We start from the raw sequence: 24089 nt of genomic DNA, 5'->3' as shown, positions 1-24089 counted from the left end.
TGCAGTAAATCCACAGCCATACTCTGGGTCAAATCAGTTGATAGGACTTAGATAAGTTGTAAATGCAACAAGTATTAATATTGCATAATATAATAGCACTCACAGCTTTCCAATAAAAAATAATCAGACATTTATGGTCTGTTTACATACATTTGAGACGAAAGCGGGGAGGGAGCAGCAGCCTTCTCAAATGAACAGTAAAGTTGATTGCATTCGTTTTGAAACTGGGCTGTCTCCCGGGCGTCAGCCAGGTGCCCAGTTCAAAGCCCATGGCAAAGTCAGCTCAAAACAAAAGTGACGTAATTAAGCATGTGGAGTAATGAGTAGGATTCTGTGTTTTCACATGCAAAAGTGATTGCTTTTGCTAAAAACGCTTTATCTGCCATCCCAATGAAAACTAGTTTGAAAATTCAAACGTACAGTATTTTATGGAAAAGAGATTAATGTTTCTGGACGATGCACAATGCTGCCTTGTCAACTACATGATCGAGTGGTACAGATTACTGTTGGATTTGTGAATGGCGCTCCTCCCTCACCACTTTTGCCCGTTAATGTCACGGGCCATAGACCGGTGCCCCGCAACTCAGCATAATCGAATCCGCTCATTGGTTCCTTCGAATGGTGGCTCGGGCTGGCTGTGGCGTGATCGCTCACATCTTTTGTTCCATGTGCGCAACGTGATGGGTATTGAGTTGCGTTGCTCACCACCACTCACTTTGCAGGCTGACCTATGGTGAAGCAAAAAAAGCCAGCTGGCTCTAACCTCAGCCAATCATACTTGAGAGCACCTCTAGTGCGAGGACAAGCGTTAATGAAAAATAAGGTTTCATGTTCAATTCTCATAGTAATAAACCAATAACAAACAACATACCTACTACTTTGGAAACAAATAGTTGTAAAAATAAGGACTACCTAAGTGATTGTTAAAAGTAGTGTTTAATATTTCTGTAATCATCATTATTTATCTTCATAAAAACATACCAAGCAGCCACTATGCATCTTAAGTGTTTTCCTTTCTGTAAAATGAGATTATCATACAATTCAAGACAAAGTCTAAAATCACAGTTGACATGTTGATATGACACTGTCTGAAATCTGCATACATAAGCATGATCTTCACTTCACCACTATCACCATCATAATTTTTCTGTAAAAATATAGAAATATATAACCTATGCATCAACTCATACCACCAGTATTAAAAACATCAACATCACCAGTCACCAGTCTCTTTCCTGAGGTTCCCTGAAAGGTATTCCCAGATGGGTGAAGACATCCTTCTCAGTGAGTGTGGGTAGTGGTGTCCCCCCATACACCTTCAAACTTCCTTGTCTCAACACATCGCTGTTCAACGAGTGCTCTGATAGGCTCATGCGTTTGGTCTTGGCCAATGCCCTCATAGAGCGGTTGAAGTGTGCCGAGCCGGTGAAGTACATGAGGGAGCAGGCAAACTCGCCGTAGGGCACCACGATGATGTCGAGGCGGCGGTGTCGCCGGCCAGGTCCTGGCAGATGACACACACCCATGTACTTCTTCTGCTCGCCGCTCTCCTCTTGGCTCACTAGGTCGTCTGTCAGGAAGCCTGAATAAAAAAGAACAAAAAGAACAAGAACCGGGTCATATTCATTAGGGCACACCGTAGCAAAACGTTTTGCAACACAAACGATCATGCCTAGTGAATTATGAACCAGCTCTCAGCTTATCCCACTATTAAATACTTTAGATGTCAAATAAATTATGAATAATATCATTGTGAAAGAAGATGAATTGTTAACACCAGAGAGAAAAAAACTATTCATGTGCTATAATTGGTTGGGAATCCACAACAGTTAATTAATCAAATGTCCTGTATTTGGACGTGTCCTCCTACCGCTCTGGTGGAGGATCTGTAACACTTTGCTAAAGACACCCCGGTGGGACTTCCCGTCTGGGTGAGAGATGAGGACGTCAACATCTCCACACGTAGCCTTCCCCCGCCGGTACGAACCACAGGCCATGGCCAACAGGCCCGGGTCCAGAAACTGAGCTGCCTCCCTCACCTATACAGCAGAAAAGGACAGGGATATGTTATGTTACAATTTGGCATCGAATAACAGGGCTGCCTCCCTCACATATACAGTACCAGTCAAAAGTTTGGACACACCTACTCATTCAAGGGTTTTTCTTTATTTGTACTATTTCTACATTGTAGAATAATAGTGAAGACATCAAAACTATGAAATAACACATATGGAATCATGTAGTAACCAAAAAAGTGTTAAACAAATCTAAATATATTTTATATTTGAGATTCTTCAAAGTAGCCACCCTTTGCCTTGATGACAGCTTTGCACACTCTTGGCATTCTCTCAACCAGCTTCACCAGGAATGCTTTTCCAACAGTCTTGAAGTTCCCACATATGCTGAGCACTTGTTGGCTGCTTTTCCTTTACTTTGCGGTCCAACTCATCCCAAACCATCTCAATTGGGTTGAGGTCAGGTGATTGTGGAGGCCAGGTCATCTGATGCAGCACTCCATCACTCTCCTTCTTGGTCAAATAGACCTTAAACAGCCTGGAGGTGTGTTGGGTCATTGTCCTGTTGAAAAACAAATGATAGTCCCACTAAGTGCAAACCAGATGGGATGGCGTTTCACTGCAGAACACTGTGGTAGCCATGCTTGTTAAGTGTGCCTTGAATTCTAAATAAATCACAGAGTGTCACCAGTAAAGCACCCCCACACTATCACACCTCCTCCTCCATGCTTCACGGTGGGAACCACACATGCGAAGATCATCCGTTCATCCACACCTCGTCTTACAAAGACATGGCGGTTGGAACCGAATATCTCAAATTTGGACACATCAGACCAAAGGACAGATTTCCACCGGTCTAATGTCCATTGCTCATGTTTTTCTTGGCCCAAGCAAGTCTCTTCTTCTTATTGGTGTCCTTTAGTAGTGGTTTCTTTGCAGCAATTCGACCATGAAGGCCTGATTCACGCAGTCTCCTCTGAACAGTTGATGTTGAGATGTGTCTGTTACTTGAACTCTGTGAAGCATTTATTTGGGCTGCAATCTGAGGTGCAGTTAACTCTAATGAACTTATCCTCTGCAGCAGAGGTAACTCTGGGTCTTCCTTTCCCTGTGGCGGCCCTCATGAGAGCCAGTTTCATCATAGCGCTTGATGGTTTTTGCGACTACACTTGAAGAAACTTCCTCATAAGTTCTTGAAATGTTCTGTATTGACTGACCTTCATGTCTTAAAGTAATGACTGACTGTCGTTTCTCTTTGCTTATTTGAGCTGTTCTTACCATAATATGGACTATCTTCTGTTTACCACTCCTACCTTGTCACAACAAAACTGATTGGCTCAAACGCATTAAGAAGGAAATACATTTCACAAATTAACAAGGCACACCTGTTAATTTAAATGCATTCCAGGTGACTACCTCATGAAGCTGGTTGAGAGAATGCCAAGAGTGTGTAATGCTGTCATCAAGGCAAAGGGTGGCTACTTTGAGGAATATATAAAATATATTTAGATTTGTTTAACACTTATTTAGTTACTACATGAGTCCATGTGTTATTTCATTGTTTTGATGTCTTCAGTATTATTCTACAATGTAGAAAATAGTAAAAATAAAGAAAAACCCTGGAATGAGTAGGTGTCTCCAAACTTTGGACTGGTACTCGTGGTCAAAAGTTTTGAGAATGACACAAATACTAATTTTCACAAAGTCTACTGCCTCAGTTTTGATGATGGCAATTTGCATATACTCCAGAATGTCATGAAGAGTGATCAGATGAATTGCAATTAATTGCAAAGTCCCTCTTAGCCATGAAAATGAACTTAATCCCCAAAAAACATTTCCACTGCATTTCAACTCTGCCATCATGTCAGTGATTCTCTCGTTAACACAGGTGAGAGTGTTGACGAGGACAAGGCTGGAGATCACTCTGTCATGCTGATTGAGTTAGAATAACAGACTGGAAGCTTTAAAAGGAGGGTGGTGCTTGAAATTATTGTTCTTCCTCTGTTAACCATGGTTACCTGCAAGGAAACACGTGCTGTCATCATTGCTTTGCACAAAAAGGGCTTCACAGGCAAGGATATTGCTGCTAGTAAGATTGCACCTAAATCAACCATTTATCGGATCATCAAGAACTTCAAGGAGAGAGGTTCAATTGTTGTGAAGAAGGCGTCAGGGCGCCCAAGAAAATCCAGCAAGCGCCAGGACCGTCTCCTAAAGTTGATTCAGCTGCGGGATCGGGGCACCACCAGTGCAGAGCTTGCTCAGGAATGGCAGCAGGCAGGTGTGAGTGCATCTGCACGCACAGTGAGGCGAAGACTTTTGGAGGATGGCCTGGTGTCAAGAAGGGCAGCAAAGAAGCCACTTCTCTCCAGGAAAAACATCAGGGACAGACTGATATTCTGCAAAAGGTACAGGGATTGGACTGCTGAGGACTGGGGTAAAGTCATTTTCTCTGATGAATCCCCTTTCCGATTGTTTGGGGCATCCGGAAAACACCTTGTCCGGAGAAGAGAAGGTGAGCGCTACCATCAGTCCTGTGTCATGCCAACAGTAAAGCATCCTGAGACCATTCATGTGTGGGGTTGCTTCTCAGCCAAGGGAGTGGGCTCACTCACAATTTTGCCTAAGAACACATCCATGAATAAAGAATGGTACTAACACATCCTCCGAGAGCAACTTCTCCCAACAGTCCAAGAACAGCTAGGTGACGACCAATGCCTTTCCAGCATGATGGAGTACCTTGCCATAAGGCAAAAGTGATAACTAAGTGGCTCGGGGAACAAAACATCAACATTTTGGGTCCATGGCCAGGAAACTCCCCAGACCTTAATCCCATTGGGAACTTGTGGTCAATCCTCAAGAGCCGGGTGGACAAACAAAAACCCACAAATTCGGACAAACTCCAAGCATTGATTATGCAAGAATGGGCTGCCATCAGTCAGGATGTGGCCCAGAAGTTAATTGACAGCATGCCAGGGCGGATTGCAGAGGTCTTGAAAAAGAAGGATAAACACTGCAAATATTGACTCTTTGCATTAACTTAATGTAATTGTCAATAAAAACCTTTGACACTTATGGAATGCTTGTAATTATACTTCAGTATACCATAGTAACATCTGACAAAAATCTCATAACACTGAAGCAGCGAACTTTGTGAAGACCAATACTTGTGTCATTCTGAAAACTTTTGACCACGACTGTAGATACTGTACATGTACAACCGGAGAGGAACAAAGTTACAGTTTGGCATGAAAGATATGGTGGGGACTACCTCAACTATACACATTTACAACAGGATAGATTCATGTTAAGGCATATAATATTAGCATGGGACCACACTAGGGTTGGGCAATATTTGGGGAGACCTCTTCTACGATATGCTACTTGAAATATATCTTGATATCCGATAATAGTTTTGAGCCGGTAGCCCTATAAACCTGTACCCGTATACAGGTTGAAAATGGCAGATTTGGGCACTGATAAGTACCTACATTGGAACATAGTGGCTGTACAGTAATATGCTATACATGATATCAGAGCTCAGGCTCTGTGCTTCACAACGCTGTATGGGTTTTGACTGACAGCTGTTCTGAACTTGAGCACTGCGCGCAGCAAGAAGTTGCCCCCATCCCTCCTGCTAGTTGGACAACTTTTGAAATGTTTTGTTGTCTGAGTGAGGGAAATTCTGTTAAGAGGACTCTATGTATTTTGAAAGATGATACATTGAGGATTATTATAATAAATACTGCTTTGCTGTCATACAAGCAAGTCAAACACTGGGAGTCCAAATGTGCACTTCACATCTCCAAATCATAAAACTCATGTCATATACAGTATCAGCGTTTATGATCAGTATGTTTGATGTACAGTTACAAGATGACATGGCGTCATACCCTGGGTTGTTCTAAACAGAATGAGCCTATGTTTGTTTATTCTGAAGAATATTCGCCACCTGAATGCACTCATGACTCCTTTCTATGCGCACCAAAATTGCAATCCGTTTCTCTGAATTGCCTTGTGAAAGCCTAACTTATAACTTAGCTAGTCATCTTGGCAATAGAACAAGCTTTCAAATCAGGCACACCTGACCCAGATTGCGATTTATAATAGACTGTTTTGGGATTGCATAAACAGCAACAGTAATTGTGTGATGGCGGGAATGCAAGGTTGTGTTTTAAACTAAACAACTACAAGTGTGCTTGCTCTAGTTCCTCAATGTCACAGCTAGGACAGCAAAAAAAAAAAAAAAAAAACATATAGTTGAAGACTTCTTTGAGTCATAAAAGTGCATTGAAATTGCTTAGGAACTGTGCACACTTTGGAGAGGTGTGTGGCAACATGGAGACACCAGTTAGTCCTCTCACTCAAACACTTTTCATTTGTTTGTCTCATGTTGCACCTACCTCACATTTTCCAGGAATATTCTTATCATGTTACTGAATGTATCCAGAGTATTTTCAGATTTCGTTATCAACAAACACGGCGAAAAGTACAGTAAATGTAAAATGGACATAAAATCAACAGTGTAATGTTTGGATTCAGTCTTGTGTCAGGTGAACTGTTGTGTGCTCACCTTTTGGTCTAATAATTTTCACAGTATCTCCAAACTGTTCCCTTGCAATTGATACCATCGTTATGCATATGTTTTTCATATTTCTTCTGTAAGAAACGTTTCAATTTATCCCTATTCACATAGGCCAATTCCCACAAGTGTAAAGGGTTAATGACTAAATAATTCCAGACTGTGACATTTTTGTGCTTATTTACGATATTATAGTAGCATTCTCATTAAATAATAATTGTATGGCAAAAGAAAATAAGGCTTAATTCATTTATTTAGACTACATTTTCAACATATTGATACAACCTAACTGATAAAAGGCAGTTTTGATTTGTAAAGTTAAATTAGAGTATAGTCTTGCACATCATGATATATCATCGATGTCAAATATCACAATATTTGATTTAATCATATATAGCCCAACTCTAGACAACACTGAATTAACTTTGTTTCACATACAGTGAAACATTTTACAGTTTGGGATACAATATATGATGGGGGCTCTCTCACCTATACATTTACAACAGGACAGGGACATTTTTGTTTGTTTGATATACAGTCAAATCTGTGGTGGGGTGGGGTAGCCTGGGAATCCAAATTGAATCGCTATTTCACTATTGTTTTTCTGATACACTATTGTGTTTTACTATTGTCTCAGTTAAAAAACAACTGTGAAAAAGAGCAATTCAGTTTGGATCCCAGACCAGTGGTGGTGAGGACCACTTTGCATTATACAATGTATTTATAATGAATGGTTATGGGTTCTAAACTATGTTTAAAAGTTTTCCCCAATAATGTTCTCTCAGGGGCCTTCATTATAACAGAACGTTTGGTTTGTTTCCCATTCATATTTGGACTCAAAATAACATTTTGTACACTTGTGTTGAATCTTCAAGACAAGTCCTCAAATTGTATTTATATTACCTACTTGAAATTAGAAAAGAAAATGGTCTATTTTCGTAAAGCCTTGCCGGTCAACAAATAAGCATTAACCGTATTCAAGCAAGCCAGATACATTTTGACGACACTACATATTATTTTGACAAGCCACAAGTCAGAAGGACACATGCTATAGTCATCTTTCTAATCTGCACGTTATATCTGGCAGCCACGAAAGGAACAGGGAAATCCAAGTAATACTATATGAAAACAATTGGCTTTGTACCCGGTGCTCCCAGTGACCAGGGCCGCGTTTCATTCCAGGATTATGTTCCCTCATTCACTCCCCTTCACAGATCTGATAGGACTGGACAGGTGAAAGCAATAAGGCGGAATCATAGAGCTAGATAGAGGACTCATCTTTGTATCTGTGCCATTATACATCTGTGACAGCATGGGGCTATCTCCATTTTAAAGTAGTCCATTTTATTCTTCTTCATTGGCTGATTGCTCCCAACACATAGGACTCCCCATGCAGTTGACTACTTTAAAATGGTGGAAGCCCTCAATGGCAATGTCCATGCTAAAAAGGGTTATATCCATGATGAGTCCTCTATCTACCTTTATGGGTGGAATCTAATTGAGTTCTTGCTTTACACCCACCCAATTGTCTCAGATCCATGAAAGGAAGTGAACGGAGGCAGAAGGGGAGGAAACACCTTTCTGGAATGAAACGCGGCCCTGGTATCTGCTGACATATGATGCGCCAAATTTCTAAGAGCGAGTTCCCCCCCTTAGGGACGCGGCCGGCAGGACTCTGACAGAGAGCGGGATGTCTGCTTTCTCCATCACACACAGACCAGGCTAGGAGGACTGGACTGACAGTCTGCTTAGGGGCCAAGGCAAACTTAAAAAAATCGGAACTTGGCTTTGAGGTCCCGTAGCACTTCACTTTACAAGATCTCTTGTTCGCAAGGGGGTTACAGTACTGGACTGGAGACACTTTTCTAAAGAAACTCTCTTAACCCCGCTAGACGTAGTGGGAAGTGGAAGGAAGAGGCCTGTTTAGTCTATAACTAATAGAATGTTACATTTTAACATTGATTGACCTTTAATGTTGGTGCTTGAGACAATAAGAGGGAGATGTGTTACCGTTTTTTCAATGGCGGCTGCCTCTTCTCTGGGCATCCGGTCCAGAAAGTCGTCGTAGTGTTTGAGTCCAATTATCTGGTTGTGGTTCAGATTGGCCTTGGTGCGGATGTCCTCCAAAGTGCGGAACCCCTAAGATTGAAAATATACATTTTTTTAGCTCATGTCAAATCAATTTGTATCACACTATCAAACACTAAAATAACTGCACTCTCCATAATACAAAAACAAAACAAATCTTACACAGTCAGAGCTGTGTATCATTCTAAATCAGAGAGCGAGAGAGAGACACACCGACAGAGAGACTGACTGTGTGACAACCAACACCTTGTAAGATCAATCCATCTAACCTGTGTGTACCAAATCTGGGCAGTCTTGGCCCCTGCCCCCCAGATATTGGTGAACAGCTCCAGTACTGGCACTGCCTCTCCCAAGTGGTCTATCTTACGGAGGTGCCCACTCTCCATGATCTCCATGACCTTGTCAGCCATCTTCTTCCCAATGCCCTGGATCTTACAGGCCTCCTGAAATATGACAGGCATGTGTTACGGTTTGTTCATGCATTGAATTAGGCTTAGTCAATTACAAGGAGTTAAGGGCCACTGCAGCCATTTTTATCCTAATATCAAATCTTTCTGGGTAACAATTATGTACCTTACTGTAATAGTTTCCATTTCAAATGGTCAAAAAGAAACTAAAATAGCTTTTTAGCAACAAAAAACTATTTCTGAAGCAATAAATTAGCAAGGACTGTCAGAGTGGGGAGGGAAAAACAGAAAACTAGCTGTTATTGGCAGAGGTTTGGAACTCTTTGTTACTGGTCTACTAACTAACTAAACTCCGCCCAGGGTTCTCCCCAAAGACTAGAAGAGAGGCGCTGCACCACCATGTAATATTTTACATTTAATTTTTGTTACTTTAATTGTTATCATATAAGGCAATTTTAAAAAAAATATATTGCAAGAAATGGCAGTTACAGGTGTCCAAACAGGGGGCACTGCCCTCCTCCAGGCCTCCCCCGGCCGTACTCAGCAGCACAACCTTGTTAAAAAACCCTGGGGAGAACCCTGTCCACCCATGCAAAACCTGCTGATTAGAAGGTCCTGTGTAGATTGTGTTTTCAACAAATGAAGCAACTATCAGGAAATAACACTAACTCTTCAGCTCCACTATACACGTCATGTTGCTTTGCCATCAGCATCTCGTCAATGTGACTTTTGATCTGCTACACAGAGCACGTTGTTTTGAGAGCTGAGAGGAGCAGAGGGGGAGGAGCTTCTTTATTCTACTTTTTCCTACTGTACTGTACCATATTCACTGATTATGCGTAAGTACAATAGCTTTGGCCCAGTTTTTCGCAGGTACTCATTAAATTGTTGCTAGTGGTTGTATTAAATGATCCTCTAATTTTACAAGTTGCTAGCTATTCAATGTAGTTAGCTAGCTAGTAGTAGTAGTAGAGCATGGTGCTTGTAACGCCAGGGTAGTGGGTTCGATCCCCGGGACCACCCATACGTAAAAATGTATGCACACATGACTGTAAGTCGCTTTGGATAAAAGCATCTGCTAAATGGCATATTATTATTATTATTATTATTAAATCTATGTAAAATAACCAGTGGTGTATAGTCGAGGCCATAAGCAACAATAATCAACTATTTCTCAATTATTTAAATTCACAAGACAGAATGAAGGTGATTCTTGAGCTTGACGCAACACGGGTAGTGAAGCAGCTTTCATTGATTTCAAAGAAAGCATTTCCTCAATGGCTGACGGCTGATGGCAATGCCGGACGCCCGATGGCTCTAGTGTAGCAGGGCCGTTAGCGTTAGCTTCATCAGCTGTTGTACAATATGATACAAAACACGTAAAAACAGAATTGAATTGAACCGGCAGCCATCGATTTATGCATCCATCTTGTCAATAACAGGGATGCAGTTAAGTAAACCAACCAACCGATCAGCCACATTTCACAATGTTTGAAATAGTGAGAATAGAGAGACAGGAATGACACAAATACAAAATGGCCGACCATAATCACCAACTATGCAGATATGGTACTAAATGACCCACCTCATAGGACGTGATAGGCTTGTGGTAGCTCTTGAGGGCGTTGACGGCTTTGGAGTAGCCCAGCGCTCTCCATCTGTCTCCCTGGTGCGTGTAGGCCTTGGCAAGCACCTCCAGTTTATCTGTGATGTGCTTGTTGTAGTTGTCAACCTTGGACTGGGAGGACTGGGCACACACCCACTTCCCTGAGAGAGGCTTCTGTTGGGGGTCTGAGGGGGCAGCGGCAGTACTGGGGCTAGGGGTCTCGTCCTTGGGGTGCAGGCCGCTGATCAGAGCCTCCAGATCGCTCTGGGAGACGCCATATTCGTCTTTGAAGTCGTCTTTAGTGTCTTGGACCTTTGGATACATGAAGTAAAGAAGTGTATGATTAGGGCCAGAAGAAGTTATAATGCAGTCACAGGGTTATGGTTAATGGTTATGTGGTCATCAACGTACAGTCTCTGTTGACTCATCTGGTTTTGTTTCATCAGGGATCGGCTGCTTCATGTCCTGTGTGGCTGGGAGTGGGACACTGTTGAGCACGTCTTCTTTGACATCCTCCTTTGTAGTTTCCATGTCTTTGTCTGGGTTGAGTAGGCTGTAGTCTGCTGTATCCAGCAGTCTCTTCTCACTGATGCAGGTACTGAGCCAGGTGCACTTCAACAAATAAACTCCAGAGGGCAGCCTGTCCACTTTGAGCAGCCTGAAAGCCCTGTCACAGTCCATACTGTCATCCACTACAACGTGGGTGACAGTGGGACAGAGGGAGCTCTCAGTCTGGCCTCCATTCTGGACAATCTGTCTCTGGAAGATCTGACATCTGGCGTTCCCGATGCCGGTTGGTAATATGTGTACGGTGACGCCCTGGAAAGCAGTCCCTGGAATGGGATTGGGAAAAGTACAGTTTTACACACACACACACACACAGGGCTTGTTCAACATCGACTGCATTGCGGTCAGCGACTGACTGATCTACAAATCTAGCATCATAAAAATCATTATTATTTGTAGATCAGTCAATCAGTCACAATTTACCCAAAATGTATTACGGATCTGATGTTCTCAAACACAGCCCACACCTGTAACAGGTACAGTTTCATCAGACTTCCTCTTTGGTGGGGGTGCATCCTTTCCCTCACGTGCCCCTGCTCTCTTCACTTTGGGGAAAGCTTTCATAATTCCGTAGGCAGACATTTTGCCAGGGAAAGGGGAGCCCTGCAAAATATAGAACAGAATGTGACAACAAACACTGGCTAGCAATGTTAGCTAGCTAGCGAGCAGACAACAACAACGGCATTTAACTGTTTTGAACAGCTGAGGTTCACTCACTCCACTGAAATATGTTACGTTATATATTTATGAAGCTAATTTACTATCATTGGTCGATAAACTTTTTTGTTTAAACCTACACATACATATGTTTTACCCCTTTGAGACGGCCAAATCACAAACCAATGTGACAATGCAGATAGTTTAAAAATAAATCAACTTCCGTTTCGTTATAGATCAATTTTTAGTCTTTGCACGAAAATATTAAATATTTTTCCAGACAATATTGTCAAAAATTATACATTATTTATCCAGTAAATGTAAGCATGTTTTTGACAGATTATAAAGTTTTAAAAAATGAAATATATATTATACGTTTCACTATAACCTCCGTTGCCGTGGCTACACGTGATGTTTTAGGAAGTGTCTGTTTTTTGCAATATGGCTGTGCAGAGCTGGTCAGATCTCCTAAAAGCATCCAAGAAAACCGCTTTAATACACGATGGTGAGTGAAACAGAGAAATATAGACAAGTTATCATCATTATAATGTTTTGTATCACAACATTATAATGACATTATAATAACATTTACCCTCGCATTCATCTAGTAAGACGTCAGTGTCAGTTATAAGCTCGCTAACTAGCATTAGCTGCTAACCAACACTCACTTTCACTTTGCCTAGCAAATCTGTTTAGCAAAGATGAAAGCTAGCTTGTTCACATTTAAATGAATTTCTATTGGTGCGTTGCAAACCTATTTCCAGGGAAAAGGAAGATACACTATCTCTTTACAGATGGGAAAGAAATGGCAGAAGAATATGACTTGACAACAGATGAGCTCATTGGTAAGCTTGTTTCAGATTAGACAACATCTTATCAAAAGTATCCTGCATTAGCTACATTGCTTCCTGTGCATTATATTGTTTCCACTCTCATCTGTTGTTACTTACATTCATGTTTACTTTGCAGTACGGAAGTGGCGTTCAAAAAGCACCTTGAAAGGACAGGGACCATGGGAGATAGAAGTTGGAGAGCTAGTCCAATCTACTGTAGCCTGTTTGGAATCAGATGTTATCAAGGAAAACTGTTCAAACGTGAGTTGTATTATACAATATATACATCTGTTATATTTCAGTCCATGAACTAAATTGCAAATTGATACTAATTCACTATCAACAACAGTACTCATCCAAATGTGTCAACTAAAACTTTTACTATCTTGGAATTAACTTCATTTTCACAATTTCACAATTAAATGAATCATCAATAAATAGTATGCATTTAACTGTACAATGCTCTGTTGTATTTCCACAGCCTGTATTTATGCGCAAAGACACAAAGACCAGTTTCCTGTGGAGAGTCCGGAACCTTCCGTACCCCAAAGAGGTCTACAACATTTCAGTGGAGCCTGATCAACGATGCTGCATCATACGGACAAATAACAAAAAGTAACATCCAAATTGCCTCTATTCCACTCTCTTGCCAACGTGGCTTTGAATTCCATATTTATTTAAATAGTTCAGCATACAGTTGATTTGTTTCCCCTTAGAAGTCTACTGATAAACTGCTAGGCCTATATCACTTCAGATATCGTTACGTACCGGTCCCCGAAAAGCAATACCACATTCAAAGTCTATTACATTTCTACAGTTGTAACGTCTTCACAATGGAGAAGGCCTCCTATATTTTCCTTTATTTTCTCTGAGGATGTCTCCCCTATAGGTGGCACTGTTGACAAAAATATTGATATCTTGCCTTCAAGAAACCCTTTTCTCACTGCAGTGTGTTATCCTTTGCAGGTACTACAAGAAGTTTAATATTCCTGATCTGGACCGAAGCCAGTTGCCATTGGATAGTTCCTCACTCAGCTTCACCCACGCCAACAACACGTTAATCGTCAGTGTAAGTACTCCTGACAACAACAACAACAAACAAACCAACTACAGTACTTCTCAAGTCCCACCTTGGATGAAGTCTTATATCCAATATACAGAGACTGGTAGGCAAACTTGAAGCTAAACTATAAGTTGATAGTGGAGATTGAAACGATATGTTTCTATTCGTCTCACTTGTATCAGAACACACCAATAAACTCAAGGGATTTAATCATTGAATTTGTTAGAACAAACATTAGGATAGCCTACTAAGTATCTGATGAAGAGATTGACCGTTACTTTATGTGTATACCTATCATAATCGGTTTCTCTGTGCTATTGGGATTTCTTATTTCTTGTGTTCGTTCAAAATGGTACCCTATTCCACATATAGAGCACTACTTTTGAGCCCGACTCTGGTCAAAAGTAGTGCACTATATAGGGTATAATGATCCTCTGTGTTATCCCACTGCAGGCCAAACATTACACTAAAGGATGTACATGGAAGAGAAACGGGCTTCTGTAGAAATAATGACCTATTCTGTCTTTCCTTTCAAGTACAAGAAGCCCAAGGAGATATTAACCCTTGAGCACGAGTTACTCCGGGAGGTGAAGAAACTGAAGGGAACCAATGAAGGGGACGTCGACTGCAAAACTCAATGAAGTTCCAGTGTGGATCTGAGGTGATGTCACTCAAACAAGTCGTTTTTGATTTGCACTGGTGATGCAGTATCCTGTATTTTTTCTACTCTGATTTCTGGTTCTCAATGGGATTCCACCATTGGAAAATTTTTGCACAGTGCCTTGCCTTGTCCATACTTTTCATTGTGTTTATTGGGTGGGGGGCTGTAGTATTGAGACAGTGAATTACAAACATAGTTACTTGTTTAAACTTGTTACTTTGCTTGTTTCAACTTGTTCTTACAAGTGTTCTATCAAAAAGGTATTTGAGAAATGTCGCTGCTGTTCTGTAAAAAGTTCTGAATCATTGTTGCGAGATACGAACACTTATTGGATTTAACACGTGTTGTTGTCCTTTGAAGATGAATAAAATTCCATAATGTTGTTAACTGTCTCTACATCTCTCCTTTCCCTTAACTATGCAACTATTAGTTGTTAAAATACTCCAAACGCAGAGAGTTCATCCCCTTCCCACAATTCTTGGTGTCCTTCCCTTGTAAAACACTCCAACACACAATGCCTTTTCCCTATTATTTTTCTCCACACACACACTGTTCTCGACGGGGTCGCCCTTACAAGCACGTCCCATTTGTGTTAACTGAGTACCCTTATGCTCATGATTGTGCAGCCCAGAGTTGGCCACCCTGAAAGCCATTATGGCCGAGCAAGCCAGTACTAGCAGGTCTTAATGGTCCCCTGAGCCTGGCCCTGTCCTCCAGAGGGTGACTTTACTGGCTCAGAGACCTCCAACAAACCCTCTCGCAAACCCCAAGACTAGTCCAACGGCCAGGGATGGGGCTGGGGATAGCCAAGGATAGGTATGGAGCTTGAATGACAGAAGCACTATATTACTGGGAAGTGAACAAGTTGTGTGCTTCTTTGTAAATATAGGTAATTGCATTACAGTAGTACTGAATTACTGCAAAGTGGGAAAAGGTTGTAGGCTCTTTTGTAAATCGAGTACCACAGTGAGCCACAATGAGAAACGTTATCTGCACTGAATGCTTGCTAACTTTGACCATCAAACTCTAGGGACATCACTAACAAGACATTATATCTGACTAAGCTAATATGACTGAAGTTTGAACATCAAAGTTTGATTGAATTAAATGAAAACTGAAGTGGAATTTTACTGATGTACTTTTTAACACAATGGGCTATTGTATAGCTACTTACCTAGAGCAGTTAGAAACAAAACATAGATGCTGCATGAAAAGAAAACAATGCTGCTAAAAAGGAACAATTGCATTTAAATATAGATTCCTCTAACCTAGTGGTGATTCCTTGCATTTCTGGGACTCTGTGCCAAACCAAGTGAGCAGTACAAGGGTTAAAAGCGGTGACTAAACCACAGGTCACCCACTATTGTGCTTTGTGTACTTCCAAAAGGGAAGAAGATATGTAATGGGATTTGGGAACCAGATCCAAACAAAGCATAACATCAGAGAAAAAAATGCTCAACTCATGTCTCAAATCAAGAGTTGCTGTTGGATTGCTTTGACGTTGTGTTGTCCAAATACAACCTTGGACACGGAATTAAACGACCATTTGGAGGGTGATTTGCGTACACTGCTGTCTTTTCTCATTTGGCAGAGCTGGATAATCCTACAATTAATGTGCATGATGTGTCCTAGTAGCCATTGAGCCATGAGGATAGCCATTCGTTTCTCAATAGGAGTAACAATAATACCACTAAAAGTACAGAGTTTTTATCCTGTCCGATTTATTGAACCTTTTGATCACAACATTTATTTGTTAATTCATTTGCAAGTCCTCAAAGCTGGAGGCGCTTGGAGCTTAGCTATCCTGAAAAACCATTCCTCATATTTGGAATCCGACCCTTAGCAAACAACCAATAGGACATCCAGACTTCAAACAGTGAGGGGGGGTCTGTCATTTGGCCTCTGCCGGTCATGCTCAGTTGCTCCTGGGAGTGAGAGGAGGGTTTCTTTCTGCCCCGTCCTTTCATTCCCGAATGCCTCTTCCCAGCCATTCCACCTCTTTCAGCCGGTGCCACATTTTGCCACATTTTGCCGGTGCTCTTTCACTTTCTCTCCCTGCCTGCCTGCCTGCCTGCCTCCCTCTCCCCTACCCCCTCCCTCCCTCCTGTGAGACTAGCTTCTTTTTGATAACTGACCCCTCCTCGTGTTATTATTCGAACCCACTATTGTATAACATGTCCTTTTATATGAGGGCCACAAAGGGCCCATTTGATCACAGGGTTACGGTGTGCGATCGTGAGAAATGCAACTACATGGTGGTAACCTTTGTCTTGAGCCAAAATTGTGGGCTGACCTCATCTGCTTTTAATGCATAGCCCTAGCTATTCAGGCCCAAGTCTCACTTGCTGAGCACATTGAATTGCAGTAGCCTGTCACAGATATTGCCCCTCAGTTATCTGGGTCTCCAGAGAATAAAAAAACAAAACAAAAGTTTTTTAGGCAACGTTAGATGCTTTGGGACCCCAAAGTGACCCAACTAGAAAAATGGTTAGAAACGGCACATTAAGTCAAAATTATTTCGTGATTTTAATATACACTCTACAATAAATATTTCCATCATTTAAAAGTATTTTACAAATCTTCCAATAAAAAATATATTCATATACAGCGGGGAGAACAAGTATTTGATACACTGACGATTTTGCAGGTTTTCCTACTTACAAAGCATGTAGAGGTCTATCATTTTTATCCTAGGTACACTTCAACTGTGAGATCAAAAATCCAGAAAATCACATTGCATGATTTTTAAGTAATTCATTTGCATTTTATTGCATGACATAAGTATTTGATCACCTACCAACCAGTAATAATTCCGGCTCTCACAGACCTGTTAGTTTTTCTTTAAGAAGCCCTCCTGTTCTCCACTCATTACCTGTATTAACTGATAAAATTGTAGACCTGCACATAAAATTGTAGACCTGCACAAGGCTGGGATGGGCTACAGGACAATAGGCAAGCAGCTTGGTGAGAAGGCAACAACTGTTGGCGCAATTATTAGAAAATGGAAGAAGTTCAAGATGACGGTCAATCACCCTCGGTCTGGGGCTCCATGCAAGATCTCACCTCGTGGGGCATCAATCATCATGAGGAAGGTGAGGGATCAGCCCAGAACTACACGGCAGGACCTGGTCAATGACCTGAAGAGAGCTGGGACCACAGTCTCAAAGAAAACCATTAGTAACACACTACGCCGTCATGGATTAAAATCCTGCAGCGCACGCAAGGTCCCCCTGCTCAAGCCAGTGCATGTCCAGGCCCGTCTGAAGTTTGCCAATGACCATCTGGATGATCCAGAGGAGGAATGGGAGAAGGTCATGTGGTCTGATGAGACAAAAATATAGCTTTTTGGTCTAAACTCCACTCGCCGTGTTTGGAGGAAGAAGAAGGATGAACACCATCCCAACCGTGAAGCATGGAGGTGGAAACATCATTCTTTGGGGATGCTTTTCTGCAAAGGGGACAGGACGACTGCACCGTATTGAGGGGAGGATGGATGGGGCCATGTATTGCGAGATCTTGGCCAACAACCTCCTTCCCTCAGTAAGAGCATTGAAGATGGGTCGTGGCTGGGTCTTCCAGCATGACAACGACCCGAAACACACAGCCAGGGCAACTAAGGAGTGGCTCCGTAAGAAGCATCTCAAGGTCCTGGAGTGGCCTAGCCAGTCTCCAGACCTGAACCCAATAGAACATCTTTGGAGGGAGCTGAAAGTCCGTATTGCCCAGCGACAGCCCTGAAACCTGAAGGATCTGGAGAAGGTCTGTATGGAGGAGTGGGCCAAAATCCCTGCTGCAGTGTGTGCAAACCTGGTCAAAATCTACAGGAAACGTATGATCTCTGTAATTGCAAACAAAGGTTTCTGTACCAAATATTAAGTTCTGCTTTTCTGATGTATCAAATACTTATGTCATGCAATAAAATGCAAATTAATTACTTAAAAATCATACAATGTGATTTTCTGGATTTTTGTTTTAGATTCCGTCTCTCGCAGTTGAAGTGTACCTATGATAAGAATTACAGACCTCTACATGCTTTAAGTAGGAAAACCTGCAAAATCGGCAGTGTATCAAATACTTGTTCTCCCCACTGTATGTAGAAAACGAAAATGAAAGAAAATGGCCTACTAAATGCAAAATAATGTGCTTTACTTGTATTCACTGTTAATTAGTTGATGCAACCACATGATGATCCAAAGATAGCTGCCATGTAATGTGTATTCATTATTTCTCTCTCATAACATTCTCTCTTTATAGCTGAGTAGGGTTATCACTAAGCCCAAGATGTCCTTTCGTTCATTCAAATCTCATTGAGTGCTTGAGCACTAAAATCGTCCTCTGGTTATAAAACCTCTTTCCTACGAATAAACCTCGGTCTGACGTAGCAGATTAGATAGTCTACTCATTGTCTTAGACAAAATCCAGCACAAAACATAACAAAAGGAGTCCTTGCAAGCAGCAGAAATGTGGTAGTGGTATTGGCCATTGGCCCGTAATAGTTTTTGCTTGGTGTGTTCCCCTCCCTCCCTATGCTTCCTCTTCTTCTTCGTAGGTTCTTTCCTCAGTGGGCCCCTGAGCGGTGGTGATGGGTATGTTTAGTCCTCCGGGGGTGGAAGGGGACCACGGGGAGGGGGAGGACATCAAAGGGCTGGGTGTCTCCCAGGAGGTGGCCCCTGGGCTGGCGTTTCATGAAGTGGGCCTCCCTCTGGTGTTGCTTGGTCCTGGAGGCCTTGCGGGGCCTTCCTTTACGTGTGAAGGCCATGTACCAGCCCTCATATTTAGCATTCTGGAGAGCAGTGTAGTTGTTTTCCAGAACGATCTCTGTGAAGATGCAGTCTTTGCCGCGACCCTTCCGCTGTTAGAGAGAGAGGAGGGGGTGAGGGTGAGAGACGGAATGAGTTAGGGGTTCAGTCTCTGAGGATGTTAAAATATTGTTTTGACAAGTAAATGTCCTATAAATCCTTCAAGTTTCTTTCCAAATCATGTCCTACTCCCTACAAGGGCTTTTCTGGTCATAACTCAAGTGAAGAGCCTTACACAAGACAGACATAACTTTTCCTGAAACTTTGTATTCTCGGTCACAGTCAAAATTATTACAGAACTTATTGAACTCAACCAACCTCCAGGGCTCACTTGAAAAGAGACGTAAATTTCAATGTGACTTCCCTAAACAAAGGATTAATAAATAAATAAAATACGTACCTTGCCAATCAGTTTCCCCTTCTTGTTCATACAGATGTAGTAGCCAGTCTTTGCCCCTTTGATCCGAATACGACTACCAAACGTGTCTGTCTCCACCACAAGTTTGGCTAGAAAAACATCAAACACATCATATTCTTAATTTTATTCAGCTCAGATACAATGCACAATGATTCTCAAGCTTATGAGGTTATTCTGTTTTGTGAACATGCTACACAATATGCATGCATGTGAAAAAATCATCCAATAGTATCATTTGAGACTGAATTGAACTTTCAGACTGTGAGACTATGCTGGCCCAGTAGTATTGATGTGATGACATCAGAAAGGGTGTGAAGTTATTGTAATGACTGGTTCAGAGGACTACATTTAACCTGGATGTAATAACCTTAAGTTATTATGTATTATGTTATAATGACTTCAGCTGAGTTGTAGTACTCATTATCATGGCATCAACCATGCATCCAGCGGGGAGAAAAGTATTGTATCTGGCAAAACATTCAAACATAAATTAAATTCGAAACATTGGCAAAAAACACTAAAGTATTTTAGAATAGCAGCAAAAGTGGCTTTGACTTCGCACTGAGCCATTGTCATTGAACGGCTGTAAAATGCCGCGCTACGATCCACATAGATGATGGGGAGGAACGAGGAACGAGGGAGTGAGAGAACATAGCGGTCAGTGACACAGCCACAAAAGCACCGAGCAGTGGTCAGATTTGGGCCTGCTATAAGAGTGACACCCACTTAGGACATGCACGCTCAGGCCAAGGCGAGGTGTGTGTGAAGGCGAGGTGTGTGTGAGTGTGTATGTGTGTGTGAGGGAGAGGGAGATGAAGAAAATGAGAGAGAGCACACAGAAGAAAGAGGAACAGAGAGAGAAAAGAGGGGATAAAATGAAGATGCTGACTTCACCGCTCTTTATAAACCGAGTCATACATTGAGTTGTAAAGCAATGAAAATTCCTCATAAAATTACACTCCAAAAAGCAGGCAGCAGGCATAGAGAGAAATGGATGGTAGTGGTGGAAAGATGGCTGGACAGACCAAAAAAATACTTTGGTGACAGGAATTTGCTCCATTTAAATTTCAGACCATTTTTTCCTTGTGGGAAGAAAAATTACCAACCTAGCATAGATTGAATCAAAACAGCTGTCTATATTGTACACTTTGTCCATAGGCTATACTCTAAGAATTTTTTTTTCCAAAAGGGTTCCTCATCTGTCCCCTTTTTGGTTCCAGGTAGAACCATTTTGGGTTCCATGTAGAACCCTCTGTAGAAAGGATTCTACCTGCAACCAAAAGGGTTTCTTCAAAGGGTTCTCCTATGGGGACAGCCGAATAACCTTTTTTCAAAGAGTGCATAGGAGGCCTATGAAAACGTCTAGACCACCACTGTTGAGAAATACAACTTTTTAATTTAATGTGGATGAAACAGTGCGATGAAGTTGCCCTGTGAGAAATTCTGTCCTATTTATTTCACTTGGTAGAAATGCAGTTTACCCAAATCCTTCCAAAAACAATGTATTGTCTCTAAGGGCCATTCAGCACCACTCTGGATAAGTGAGTTAAAACAATTCTGTTTTATCAATTACATTTATCACATTTTTGTAATTCTCGTGGCAAATGCTAATCAGTCACTGATATTTTAAACCACTTATTCTCATGTAAAACGTTTTTTTGTTTGTTGTATGTTTAACCAAATATGAATGAATTCATGTTTTGTTCAAAGGATGGACTTGAGAGAGCTACTGTATATTTATAACATTCAAATATTTTGGATTTGAATATTCATTGACGTGTGTCCTTCAAGAGACAATGGGGGCCAGAATTAAACAAAAACACATTCGCCTCAAGTAACTTTTGGTTTAAAAAAAAATAGGCAGTCTCAAGGTTATGAAAATTGCAAGTCATATTTCTGTATTTCAACCGCTTCTGACAGGGTAAGCTACTCAGAAAATGTTAAGAAGGTAGAAAGTAAGACGAGTTCTGATGTGTTTTCCAGATATTCTGAGTGGGTTTCTCCCGAGAATCCCAGTACAGAACAATACTATAGAATCCATTTCGGGTGAATTTTTTCCCTCCCGCCGCCTACTCAAACCTAAACTTCTTCATGCTAAATAAAACTGTTTGCTTTTTAAATTGTAAAATATACCTAATTTTCTTCTCCAATACGCCTACATGACTTGTAAATTGACGTGTGTCCATCAATAGATTTAGGTAATTTCAAAATCTGGAATAGGCCTAGGCCTGTAGTCTTACAATTATTAAGTCCTACAATTATTACGAAAATGCCTAGGCCTACTTGAAGGCTCCCGTTTCATTATAGACGTGCTTTATTCGTTTCTTACCGTGCACAGCTCCGTCGTCGCCCATGGCATTCACTTTCTTATTGCCCAGAACCTGGACATGTTTGCCGCTGGTCCGGCTGTAGAGCTGGTAGGTCCGAATCAACCGGCGGCTCATCCGGTCAGACAACCGGCACTGCTCGTTCACATGGTGCTTGAAATTAGGAGGTGGGGAGTGGGACTGCACTGTGTTCTGTCAAACAAGAAAAACACATACAAAAAAATGCATGAATAAAATGATTGAATTATAAATGTAAATGCATCAGTGAGAGCATAGCCTAACTGATAATTCATGTTAATTGATGGTCAGTCTAAATGAATGAGAAGCAGATCAAGTTATTTTCCAACTAAAACATATTTATTTATTTCAATGAACACCAATCATATGCTTTTCATATGGGCTTAGGTTAAAGGCATTTCAAAGGGAATTGCGAGCACATGGCTTTTAGAAGAAAAAAAGTGCCCTTGCATGGTGAGTGTTTGGGGAGATGCACGCATCGAGTCCGCTGTCCTCACTCGAGATGACATGCCTATGATAGGTTGTTTTACCACGAATGATCTTTCACCCCCATCTCCCTTAGCTATATCCCTTAACGATTATTTTTCAATTCAGCCATACGCCATCCCCATATGTTTTAACAATTACCTTTTAGGCGAGCGTTTACGTCTTTTCAAGATGTTTGACTTGTTGCCAACTGCTTAGGACTCATAATAAAATGTTTTCATTGTTATTACACATTTACTGCAGATATACAAACGAATTGGATTAATATCAATAAGAATAAAAACGCTTGTAAATGGGTATAATTAGTTGCATTGATGGACTGAAATATTTTTAAGGGGCTATGAAATGTTATTGTATGTCCATTGCTCTGCAAACTTCATAAAAAGGCATGCTGGTTCGTACCTGTGTGTAAAAGCACAGCGCTAAGAATTGAAGTAACCTGAAACATAAAAGAGAAAGAAAGAAATATTTATGTTTCATATACATTTCCAAATATGTCAAGTAACTGTAGAGGCCTATATAGCCAATTACTTAAATCTTAACAGTTCAGTAGTATAACAACTCACAGGTAGCCTAATCTCGATGTTCTAAGCCTCATATTGAAATAAGTCAAATATTCCTTCATGAATTCCACTATTCCAATTCCACGTGAGTTGTCTGGGAAATAACAGTCCTTCCCAGCGGGAGTTTCAGCTTGGATTTTATCTCCCTTCTGTTACAGCTTATAAATTGATAGCCCGACGATGGAGATCCAGAAACAACTGAAGTTCCAGGTAGGATTCACATTCACTCATTGACAGTATTCACAATAAAACGTTCCGGGACGATTTAAAGACGTTCAGGGGGCCATCCAGAATTAAAAGTCCCAGGGAAAGAGCACGCGCTGTCATCAAGCGACCACCGTTATTCCACAAGTCAGTCAATTCCCTCTCCTGTCAATCATCCCTCCCCTGCAGAATTCAAGGTCTTCTTTGATGTTGCTTAGTAGAGATAATGTATATCCCGGTTGCTTTCGTGGAATTGTAATAAATCCATATGCACTGGTGGGATGGAATTATTACGCGCTAGGAGATAAGCCTATTTGTATACATATTTTACGCGCGACAGTGAGGAGATGGATGACCATTCAATAATAAAAAATCAAGAATCTTGCATAGATATCAATAAAAAATGGTAGCAAAATGTATAGTTCTATGTATTTGTAGCCACTGGTGATGTTTGCCTCTCAAAGAAACGCTGTTAGAAGGTCGATATAGCGGGGCTCCAATGTCAACCTCTCACACGTGTGTTTCTTGTGGTCCGGTTTACTTCAGAATACAGCGGCTACTGCCCTCATCATTTAAATACTTTCACTTGCGGGAAAGGCAATATCCTTGCAGGGAGCAGGCGGAGCCTTTGGTGGGAGATAGTAACAGGCTGAGGAGGACTGGAAGTGGCATGTATTGATTGACACCTGACAATGTTGTGGTATTTCAATAATATGAGGCACATTAATTGACTAGGCTTTGTGCCTTACTAGGCTACTTCCAATGTTGGCATTGTTACCAATTTAACAAGTTATC

At 41.3% G+C, this 24089-nt stretch overlaps 3 protein-coding genes across 5 annotated transcripts; 1 reads left to right on the top strand and 2 right to left on the bottom strand.

Moving 5' to 3' along the window:
- Nucleotides 1–917: 917 nt before the first annotated feature.
- Nucleotides 918–12132, bottom strand: poll (polymerase (DNA directed), lambda). Of its 3 annotated transcripts, none has more exons than XM_045205762.1 (8): nt 12080–12132; nt 11733–11868; nt 11110–11531; nt 10678–11010; nt 8955–9128; nt 8608–8736; nt 1871–2039; nt 918–1582 (listed from the first exon to the last, which is right to left on the bottom strand). In XM_045205762.1, exons 2-8 carry the CDS (start codon nt 11845–11847, stop codon nt 1221–1223), a joined length of 1704 nt encoding a protein of 567 aa, XP_045061697.1. In that variant the 5' UTR covers nt 11848–11868; nt 12080–12132; the 3' UTR covers nt 918–1220. The 3 variants fall into 3 exon arrangements, with proteins under 3 accessions (XP_045061697.1, XP_041694347.2, XP_045061699.1); XM_041838413.2 differs by having other exon boundaries at nt 12069–12126; XM_045205764.1 differs by lacking the exon at nt 12080–12132 and having other exon boundaries at nt 11689–11779.
- A 204-nt stretch (nt 12133–12336) lies between these two features.
- On the top strand, nt 12337–14871 carry dpcd (deleted in primary ciliary dyskinesia homolog (mouse)). Its single transcript, XM_041838412.2, has 6 exons — nt 12337–12427; nt 12687–12767; nt 12892–13016; nt 13237–13370; nt 13722–13824; nt 14355–14871. Exons 1-6 carry the CDS (start codon nt 12364–12366, stop codon nt 14457–14459), a joined length of 612 nt encoding a protein of 203 aa, XP_041694346.2. The 5' UTR covers nt 12337–12363; the 3' UTR covers nt 14460–14871.
- Nucleotides 14872–18503: 3632 nt separating this feature from the next.
- On the bottom strand, nt 18504–23834 carry fgf8b (fibroblast growth factor 8b). The gene is made up of 5 exons (XM_041838411.1): nt 23094–23834; nt 22930–22966; nt 22026–22215; nt 19679–19785; nt 18504–19331 (listed from the first exon to the last, which is right to left on the bottom strand). Exons 1-5 carry the CDS (start codon nt 23150–23152, stop codon nt 19038–19040), a joined length of 687 nt encoding a protein of 228 aa, XP_041694345.1. The 5' UTR covers nt 23153–23834; the 3' UTR covers nt 18504–19037.
- Nucleotides 23835–24089: the final 255 nt, after the last annotated feature.

This window comes from Coregonus clupeaformis, chromosome 20, assembly GCF_020615455.1.
Source record: "Coregonus clupeaformis isolate EN_2021a chromosome 20, ASM2061545v1, whole genome shotgun sequence".
In the NCBI taxonomy this organism is placed as follows: domain Eukaryota; kingdom Metazoa; phylum Chordata; class Actinopteri; order Salmoniformes; family Salmonidae; genus Coregonus; species Coregonus clupeaformis.
The sequence above is the reverse complement of the archived record's forward strand: the minus strand, read 5'-3'. Positions and strand labels throughout refer to the sequence as shown.

Bases quoted from the DNA above. Each gene is read 5' to 3' on its own strand.
- poll (XM_045205762.1), bottom strand. From the start codon at position 11,847: ATGTCTGCCTACGGAATTATGAAAGCTTTCCCCAAAGTGAAGAGAGCA. The intron at 2,040-8,607 runs GTAACACATCTC...TCTGCTGTATAG, and splicing joins CAGCCGCCATTGAAAAAACG to GTGAGGGAGGCAGCTCAGTT. The intron at 1,583-1,870 runs GTAGGAGGACAC...TTTTTTATTCAG, and splicing joins ACAGATCCTCCACCAGAGCG to GCTTCCTGACAGACGACCTA.
- dpcd (XM_041838412.2), top strand. From the start codon at position 12,364: ATGGCTGTGCAGAGCTGGTCAGATCTCCTAAAAGCATCCAAGAAAACC. The intron at 12,428-12,686 runs GTGAGTGAAACA...ACCTATTTCCAG, and splicing joins AACCGCTTTAATACACGATG to GGAAAAGGAAGATACACTAT. The intron at 12,768-12,891 runs GTAAGCTTGTTT...TTTACTTTGCAG, and splicing joins GACAACAGATGAGCTCATTG to TACGGAAGTGGCGTTCAAAA.
- fgf8b (XM_041838411.1), bottom strand. From the start codon at position 23,152: ATGAAGGAATATTTGACTTATTTCAATATGAGGCTTAGAACATCGAGA. The intron at 22,967-23,093 runs GTGAGTTGTTAT...TTTATGTTTCAG, and splicing joins ACATCGAGATTAGGCTACCT to GTTACTTCAATTCTTAGCGC. The intron at 22,216-22,929 runs GTACGAACCAGC...CTTGTTTGACAG, and splicing joins CGCTGTGCTTTTACACACAG to AACACAGTGCAGTCCCACTC.